The sequence below is a fragment of the Episyrphus balteatus genome, chromosome 4, assembly GCF_945859705.1.
Source record: "Episyrphus balteatus chromosome 4, idEpiBalt1.1, whole genome shotgun sequence".
NCBI lineage: Eukaryota > Metazoa > Arthropoda > Insecta > Diptera > Syrphidae > Episyrphus > Episyrphus balteatus.
Window position 1 is genome coordinate 16,825,814 of NC_079137.1, and position 10,280 is coordinate 16,836,093.

At 33.3% G+C, this 10,280-nt stretch overlaps 1 protein-coding gene across 1 annotated transcript; it reads left to right on the forward strand.

Moving 5' to 3' along the window:
* The first annotated feature begins 3,337 nt into the window (after positions 1-3,337).
* LOC129917988 (endoribonuclease CG2145-like) lies at positions 3,338-5,465 on the forward strand. The gene is made up of 5 exons (XM_055998271.1): positions 3,338-3,560; positions 3,633-4,566; positions 4,627-4,823; positions 4,884-5,116; positions 5,193-5,465. The coding sequence occupies exons 1-5, from the start codon at positions 3,497-3,499 to the stop codon at positions 5,424-5,426; spliced, it is 1,662 nt and encodes a 553-aa protein (XP_055854246.1). The 5' UTR covers positions 3,338-3,496; the 3' UTR covers positions 5,427-5,465.
* Positions 5,466-10,280: the final 4,815 nt, after the last annotated feature.

Genomic DNA, 10,280 nt, shown 5'->3' on the forward strand with positions numbered 1-10,280 from the left:
TCTGAGCGAATCTTACAATATTGTTAAAATAAATAATATGCACGTCCTGGTCACACAAATTTGGCTATGTAAAGTGAAATGGAATTTTTTTTAAACCTATCTGGTTCCATTGCCCAACCCGACTAACAATTTTGCTTCTAAAAAGCTTTACAGATGTAACTGTTGCGTCTGTAAAGCTTTATACCACCAACATTGTTAGCTGGGAAGGTTAGCTCAATTTTTTCGTTAGCCCAACCTCAGTTGTTGTTACTTTTGAAAAAAGTTTGGATAGATTTATAGGTACTATGCATGTAGCTTTTTTAGGTGCTCATATGGCAAACCAAAAAAAATCAATAACTTTTACACTTGAAAAAAAAATTGTATTTTATGGTTTTTAAGGTGAAATAAAACAAATCAACTTAAGCTTCTAACAGAAATTTTATATGGACTACATTCTATAAAGTAAGTCAAATAAATAACATTTGAGGGGCAGTGACCATACCAGTGGATTAACTTTTTTTTAATTTCTAAATAAATAAGGTCACTGTGGTGTATGCGTTCTATTTTTTTTTTTTTTATTTTTTCTAAAAAATAATAAAACTAGTTTTTTTTTGATTTTGGTGGTGAACGGTGACAAATTCAAACTTCTTTCGCGACGAATTAAAAACTCTCAATTGAAAGAAATGTCATGAGCAATGACATGCAAAATCAGCAAAATTACCAGTTTTTCAAAAATTGTTTTTAATTCAGGAATAATTAATACGTAATTTGTTAATATTTATTCAAAAATTTCTATTCTTAAGCTTTAAAATGCCGTTTCAAACAAAAAGATATCTTCAATAGACGCAAAACTATAGTAACATGAAAATGACGTTTTGCAAAAGTTCGAATGCGGGTAGCGGGGGAACCACGCAACTTAAAATTAAATCATCATGGAAGCAAATCCTTTCAGTCCTAGAGAATATCCCTACAAAGTTTGAGCAAAATCTAAAATGAGACAGCAATTCCGATTGAACGCTTTCATACGGAATGACAGCAAACGGTCCTTAAAAATTTTTGTAATCGAGAGCGGTGAATTTTTTTTTAACTTTCTTATTTGACCTTTTCATAATGCAGCCGTATACTAGTTTTACAGATTCATCGACTTTCCCTGGATTCCGAGATTTTACCAATTTTATGCTTAATTTTACTCTACTAAAGCTCCGAGAGAAAAACGACAAGTCTGGAATACAAAATCTTATGAAGAGTTAGTGCATAAACAATAGGTCTGTTTAGTTAAGAAAAATACACAAATACGTAAAAACTGTCAGAATAAAAAAGATCAGAAAAGTACAGCTTCATGTTTTACAGCGTTGACTGTTGCCTAAAAGTTCTAAAATTTCAAATTAAAAAAAAAAAATTTGTAACGATTTTTCATTCAAATAAATTATAATTGATTGGCATTTTTGTACAAATTTTTAATTTTTTTCTTCATATCAAGAAGATTAATTTTTTTCTTCTTATCAAGAAGATCAAAAGAAATTCCCATTTTTTTTATATTTTTCTTTTCATATTTTTGTCTAAATAAAATAAATCAGCTGCTGCTTGACACTTTTCTCTCATTTGCTCTACTTAAAAAGGAGGAGCTGGAAAACCTGATCTAAACTCTGCTGGAATAATTCCATGAAGTAAAATGACAGGTTGTCCTGACATGTCCTGCATGTCCTGACTAAACCCCAAGTCCTAAAACAATGGCTTATACCTTTTTGAAAACGGTGTTCAATGTAGACAAGAACCTCATCAAAAAATTTAACTTTATTATGGCCTCATAAGTCAACATATATCTATTCCAAAGGAGAAAAAACTTTAACCCTCTTGGGGCACCATCTAGTGTCAAAATAAAAATCTAAAAAAATTAGGGGATTTTTTTTATTATTTAGAAACAGTTTTCACTTAGGAACTTGATTCTCGAAAAAAAATTTAAATAACGAACGTCCTAATGCATAAATTATAAACTTTTAAATACTTTTCAATCAATGCATTCTGGTTACCTTCCTATTATACCACCTTCTAATCAAGTACGTGCGACATGCTGGTACATTACTATAAATTTATTTACAAAAATAAAAAAAAAGTTATGAAAGTTGAATATGTACTGACCCATATTCTGTACTCGGTGTTTGTTTTGCTTAGCATCGTATTCACTCAACAAGTTAATTTCATTTTATACAAGCAACATATCAAGTAAGTATGATTTGCAAAATCTTACTCAAAAAGCTTCTTTTTAATAACAATTACATCATCAATTTACAAACAAAAGATGATAACAAAGTTTTCAGCGCAAACTGTAAGATAATAATTGACCTCTTGACTCGTAAATAAAAATAACCAAGAAAAATAAAAAAATAAGAATTTATTTGAATTCTTGGAAATTAAGGGGCATAACTAGGTCTTTCATAACTCCTTTGGTGAAATTGATTAATACTAAGTACTAAAATAGTTTAGTTTAATAATTTTTTATGCAGGTATAAACATTTTCAAAATCAAGCTCTTCACCGAGAAAATTGATAAACTTGATGCATTACAAATTATTTCTTGAAAGAACACTTTCAAAAAATCTGAACAAAATACTAAAGTTTCCTCCCATCTTGTATATGGAGTTATATTCCATTATATTTAGGTTTTTTCGAGATTTTATTCATGAATCCATTGGACGTAGAACGTATTTGGAACATTATGAACTAATGTCGAACATATCTAGGAATATCGAAAATTCTGTTCTGTTTCTAAGTCTTCCTTTTTTCCTTTAAGTTCGCAGTGTTTTTTTTATTAAAAGAAGAACATAATAATCCTTTTAGTGATATAGTACAAATATTTCAACAATATGTGGCCAATTGATTAACATCATGAATGAAATATTTTTCGACAAGAAACCAATACTTGACCTGTAGAGAAAGTATACAATTATATTCCATGATATGTTTGATTCAAGAATTTATTTGTGTTCTTTTGTCTGTCCAACGAACGTTTCAATGAGAATAAACTATTAACTCTCCAGAAAAAAACACATACAACCGTCTTATAATGTTTGTAAACACTATTTTCTCCCACTTCTGTAATCGTCATCAAAGTAAATAACTTCGTGGCCATGCTAAAAACATTGCTATTGAGTCACCCACTCAGGTACCTATAGCTCCAAGCTTATGAAACATGACTATATAATCTTTAATGGTCACACACTTTATCATTTGAGTCTCAGTTTTCTGTGTTTATCGCCTCTAAGTCTTTGTTATACCCAGAGTCAGTGAGAGTGCTGATTGCTGAATGAATCTTTATGAGGTACGAAAAAACTGGTTCAAGTTCGAGAGACACCCGACAATCGTTAACTCTAGAAATGATTTTAGTTAAGCTGTGAATTTCAACTTGATCACATCACGAGGCTTTTCGACGTTGCTCAGTAGATTTTATTAATTTTTTTTTTTAGTTTTGATTAAGTTAACCTTTTGCTCTTCCGTGAATATTGCGAACAAAATTTAAAATGAGATTACCATTGATATTGGCGGTTTCGGTCATTTTATTGGTTTTTCAATGTGAAAACGCAAGTAAGTGCTACATACTATATTTGGATTTCTTTTTGTTTATTTTTTAATTTATAATTAATATTTGACTCTCAGATTGTCAAGAAGCTGGTGTTGATGAGCCAACAACAAAAAAACCTGGTTTCTTTAGTCGTTTATTTGGCAAAGGTGGTTCTTCATCAACTACGACTAGTACTACTACGACTACAACAACCACTCCTAGAAATAATCCAGCTGCAGTTCCTACTCCTGCTCGGCAACCTGCAAACCGTGTGCAACCAAGTCCATACAATCCCCTCGTAAATCCTAATTTGGGACCAGGTATGCTTCCAAACTATCCAAAACCTCATCAACAGCCCTCTGGGCTTAGTTTGAGCTATGATCCCACACCACCTCCAAGAGGAGTGCATTCAGGTGGTTCTAAGACACCTCTAGCTCCAATGGCAACACCTCCAATCAGTCCAACTCCAGCTGTAGCACTTGCCCCTGTACCGACTTCGACTACAACAACAACAACTACGAGCACAACAACAACCATGAAGCCAAAACAAATTATTCCTCAAGCTCCTTTAACTAAACCTGAAAGCTTCTCTGATTTTGAGGATCCAAAGAAGTCAATTATGCCAACACCGTCATCCACTACTACTAGAAAACCGACAACAGTTAAAGAGGATTTCCCAGCTCTTCCAGCTCCTCGAAGACCTTCGATTAAAGAAGACTTCCCTGCACTACCTTCCAAACCATCCTCACCCGTACCTGTCAGTCCTACACCCACGTCTCCTTCTGCATGGGGTTCTACTCCTCCAGCCAATGGAAATCGTGTCTCGTTTGTTCCTCATGTTCCTGGCAGCACATCAACTGTATCCCCTGGTTCAGCCACCACTGAAAAATCTCTAGCGACAGATGATGAAATTCGACAGCTTTCTGAGACCCTTTACCAAAAAGAAACTAACTCTCAACTAAGTCAGATAACTGTAAACATTCAAGGAAAGACACGTTCCATAGATACCAGTGACGAAGCTCCTCAACCGTAAGAATATGTCATAGATCTTTCAACATATTTATAGAACACTTTTATTTTGTTCCAAAGTCTACTTCAAGTCGATGAGAAGGCTCTTCAGCCACCAACCATTGCCAAGATGCGGGATCTATTTAACAACTATGAAATCGATACTTCCATAAATGAATATGTTACTCCCATTGAGAGGAAAGAAGAAAATGACTTTGTTGATGCAATCATGGCTACCAATGTTATGCGTCAAGCAATGTTATTCCTACAAAACAAAGGTAAGGATTGAACTCAATCACATTAGCTTGTCAATATTAAACCCACTTGTCACCCTTAAGGAATTGTATCACCCGATCCAAAAACCCACCGGGACCTTGTGAAATCTCTCTGGTTTACACTTTATTCACGAGGACAGGGAAAAATTGGAAGTTCTGGATTCGAGCATGTTTTTGTGAATGAAGTCAAGAACGGCACAATCATTGGTCTACATAATTGGGTTTATTTTAATGAAGAGGAGAAAGCTGGTCGTATCGACTACAAGGGGTACCTTAAAAAGCTTGATTTGGGAAATGTAAGATTTAATGGTTTTATTAACCTGAATTATTATGATTATTAAAAATCTGTTTTTTTTTTTTTTAATCTTGTAGAAAGGAATGGTAGTCAAGACTCGTTTCACCCATAATGGTCTTAACAAACCTGTAAACACCTTATTTATTGGAACAAGTCCTGAACTGGAAATTGCCTTGTATACTGTTTGTTTTGAACTGAGAGCTGATAAGTTGTGTCCAGTTTCATTGGGCGGAAACCCGTTTAGCATCCAAACTTACTCTTGGAGATATCGTGGCAAGAATTTGATTGGTTCTGCCTATCCTGAAATTTGAATGTAACTCAAATAAAAAAATATTTTTTTGACAGAAAAATTGGTATGAGTGTGTTTTCTCTTGATATTGTTTTGAGTTACGTCAGTCGGTTATCGATGAGATTACATTTTTATAAATGATGATTTAATTACTAGACTTAGATTATTTGCTCGATTTCTGCTAGAAAAAAACGCCTGCAGAATTTTTGAAAGATTTTATTTGAATTAATTTTAAGGCCTTGATGAAAAAGACAAAGCATTGTGCAACATGCCACATGAAACGCATGCCAAATTCAATACCAGTGGACCATTATGCCACATATATTCTGCCATAAATCCATTATGCAACATGTATCATGCCATTCCATTGCAACACCAAACTATTGTACCACATGCATCATGATCATGCAGCATTCCGAAGTTGTTAAGTCTGATTTGATTTGATTTATTGAGCACGTTAAAATCCTAACGTCATAACTAAAAACAAGCTAAAAGAATTATTTACAATTTATTGAATATTCGGAATCGACATAATGAAGAGTAAACTCTTTCCAAATTGCCTCCATTGATGTGTAGGGTCATATATATGTCCTATATGCATCAGTTAGAATAATGTGCAAGAGTTTAACAGTTCAGTATGTCGATTTGGAACGTATTGTAATGTTTTATTCCGGGCTCACAATAAAACTTATTTCCTTTATTTAATTTCCACGTATATTTCCGTTCAAATTAAAACACACTTTATTATAACTCAATTTACTTTTATTATTCGCTCAAGCAAACGTACTTTTAAATCACTTTATTTACTACTAACAATTTCCAACACTTTCAGCCCTATTCTGCTATTCGATTCACGTGAATCGAAATATTTTATTCCTTTATCACGTCAAACTGGCTTTGAAAAACCTATAACTTTTTACAGCAAAGCGTTGTGTATGTCTGTCTTAGAGATTCTAAAGAAAACAAAATTATCTTTGTTTTAATTTTAACCCTCTTTTAAAGGTTTCTTAGTTAAGACTTTCACGTGAATCGAATAGCAGAATAGGGCCGTTTATTTCACTTTGTACTGTACTCTTTCACTTTCAAAATCAAACTGTATCCGGTCGGTGTCTACGCTGCCCTTTTATACCGGAATTTCGAGATTCGAGAATGTCTTCGAAGGTTCTCGTCTTTGCTTCTCGAAACTTCCTTTCCAGGAGGGGGCGCTTCATACTTCCAGTCTAGTGGGATATTTTGGGATATTCAGCCTTCAAGGGATATTCAGCAGTCTTAGGGATGTGTTCAGAGGGTAGGTAGTTTCTTAATTATTAAAGGTAAGTTCACATTTCTACCTTTCGTGTATTAGGAAGTGTTGAACACACTACCTACTACACGAAAGGTAGAAATTTATCTTAAAAGTAGTTCAGTAATTCATCGTTACAGTATGTTGAACGTGTTGATCAACATGTTGTAGAATGTAGACCCAAAATTACCAACTAGCTTATTGAATAAAATTTCAAAACACTCCAGTACAAAAAAAATGTTAAAGGCTTGGCCACACCGGAGGGTATGCGGTAGCGGTAAGGGTAGAGGTAACGGTACTTGTATGGAACAAATTTCAAACTGACATATCAACGTTCAGATGTTGAATTTTTTTCATACAAATATCGTTACCTCTACCCGTACCGCTACCGCATACCCTCCGGTGTGGCCAAGCCTTAACTGAGAAATAAATAGATTTGAGTCAAACTGCAAAGCCAATAAATTCCATTGGCTGAAAATAATTCTTTTAGCTTGTCTTTAATCTTATGACTTAAATACTTCGAAATGTAGCATGAGCAAATGAGCAATACAAACAATAGTTTGTGGCAGCTGTTGCAATAGAATGGAATGATAGATGTTGCAGACAATCGAAAACACAGGGGCGTACACCCGGGGTAAATAGTTTTTTTTTTATAGAAGAATTATATACCTTATCTAAGAGCTAATAAAAAAATAGCTTGAATGATCTAAGCGACCAACGAATGGTACATCAGGGACCCCAAAAAAAGAAAAAAAAGAGTAGGGCGTTTACGTACTTTTTTATTTGTTCTTATTTCTATATGAAATGGGACCCAAATATCAAAGGGGCCCAAAATTTAGTCTTGTCCCGGCTACTCAACGTAGGTACTCCACTGGTTCTTTACAGTGAGAAAATAAAGTATTAAGGTACCTAAAAAATAAACAACAAATTGGAATTCGCCTTGTTAGTTTGCCTCTTTCCTTCAGGAACAAAGTTTTTTTCTTTCAACTTTAACCGTCACAGTTCTGTGGTTAACCGTTACAATTTTTTTAATCAAATTCACAAATGTTCATTTGTAAAATAATTATTCCAGCCATTGTATGTGTCAGAATTAACAAGACATACAATTTATCGAAATATTTTTTTTTTTTTTATTTTAATCACTCTTAATTGCACTCACCTTTAAAGATAAATTCCATATTTAACTTACTGTACTTCCGTTCTCCAAAAGCAAAACCTTTTATTGTAGAATAGACTATGACCATTGAATAGTTATATAATTTCAATGCTATGACCATAATATTATAGTAAAAGCAAATTTATATTGCAGTGTGATATAAGAAATGGTTTGTGTCAACGATATCGATATTAAACCCAATATTGTCGACCAAAAATACGGGTTTTCATGACTTATCCAAGAAAATAATTCAGCTTGAAAATAGCCGCTTTAATTTGAAAAGTTGATAGTACTTACTATAATCCAGAAAGAGAAAAATATCATGCGATCTTTTTTATAAAGCAGTATGGTAGGTACTTTTTAAAATAGTGTGAATTGTAAAAACATGAATATAAGTAATTTTTAGATGAAAGCTTCGAAAAAAGCTACCATCTGTGTGGGAGCTATTTTCATTGAGGAAAGTGTTCGAGAGCCAAGAACCTCTGTGAATTGAAATGGAATCCATATTTTTATTTGAACTTCATTCATTTCAAAATATTTCTCTGTCACTTTTCCTGATGTGAGAATGGGCAGGTTCAGAAACGTTAGGGACTAAATATTTAGGTAATTTCTCGTTCTCTGATTTGTCAGCTGTGAAAAAAAAATCATTCCAATTTAGGTAATTTTATTGGAAAGCTATAACTGGAAACTTAGGCAAGAAAATTTGTCCTAAATCTAGAATAGTTTTTTTTTGTCAACATGACAGCTGATTGTTTTTAATTACAAATTACGTTAACAGAATTAAATCTATTTGTGCGAAAAAACGAGTAAAAAGTGCATTACCGAATATAATTAATATTATTTATTTAGGTATTAAAGTAAAGTTAAATTTGGTGGAAATTCTAAAGTAAATTTCGAAACTTGACATAACATCATATCCAAACTAATTTAGGCAATTTATTCCAATTTCCGTTCAGAAAATAAAGTTGCCTAAATATCTAGTCCCTAATATTTCCTGAACGTGCCCAATTAAAGCCTTTTAACTACTTTGATCTAAAAAGTGGAAAAGTACAAAAGTGCAAATTTTCAAACTGATTTTGTGCGATGATTTCTTTACTCTACTTTACAACAAATTGCAGTAGCGAGAACAAAAAATATTTTCACTTTTGTACTTTGCAAAAAGTGGCCAGTAGTTAAGGTTTTTACCCATTCGATTTTATTTTAAGCGTTTTTATGTAAGTCAATTATACTTCTAACGCATGAACATATGCGTACCTATAAAAACGCAAATATCATTTGTTTAATTTTAAGACAGAACAGAATAATTTTCATTTAAAGACAGACCAAAAACAACTACATCCGATGACAAAAATCGCTGCCAACCTACACCTGGGACCTATTTCTCTATGAGCTACATCAATTACATCAGCAACATATCGTCAGCAAAAACGCCAAAACTGCATTTTTGGATATTTTCACTTAAATGCGTCATTTTACTTGTTATCGGTCCCCCCTGTATTAACTGTGTCGATCCCAATCCTCCATTTGTTGTCAGGAAGCTTTAACTATCGATTTCCGTTGCAAGTTTCAATAAAATTGCAAGAGTTTTCAAAGCTTTTAAGCAAATTCGTGGTTTTGGCTTTGTGCCCACGATATCATGCGGCTAAAATTGACTCGAGAAAAGTCGGAATAAAGCTCCATTGAATTTAGGGAAATATTGTTTGTGTTCGGAATAATTCAGCTCAGAGATACCCTGAGGGAGATTAGAAACTTTCGAACGTTTTACCCCCCAAAACCCATTTGTTTATTTCGTGTTGTTGTAATTTGTTTGTACCCTCGTATAATGTGAAATACAAAAACAAAATAACCACTTAACATAAATAAAATATCCTCTTTGCCAAGAGCGTTGAGTTCTATTGGTCGCATCATCAAGATTGATGTCTTCAGGCTTAGGGGAAATGTCAGAGCATCAGCCCTTATATTCAGAATATAAATTTGTGTCAATTTAGCCGACTCACATCAATTGGAAAACTCGAAGTATTTAACCTCCCGAAAATCATATAATGCCGCGATTTAAAGCTGCCAGACTTATTAATTCGTTATTAGAACGCGTAGATAAGGCTATAAAACTGCATACTCACATTTTGGTTATACCACCACTCCCAAAATTTGATGTGGGCTCTTGTACGCAGCTGAAGCGAAACGAAAAAAATTGAAGTCTCCAAAGTCAACAGCGAACATGTTAACAAAAAAATACCATCGGGTATTATATAGCAAAGTAAAAACAATAAAACTACGAATCAAAAAATTCAAGAAAAAACATCAGAAAATATGTTTTAAAGCAAAAACAAGACAAATTTAATGTCGTTCAAGATTTCGTTAACGAAATTTTTTATGGAAAATTTAATTTCGCTTCAGCTGCGTACTAGGCTTTACAAAGTGGTTGACTTGTGTAACCA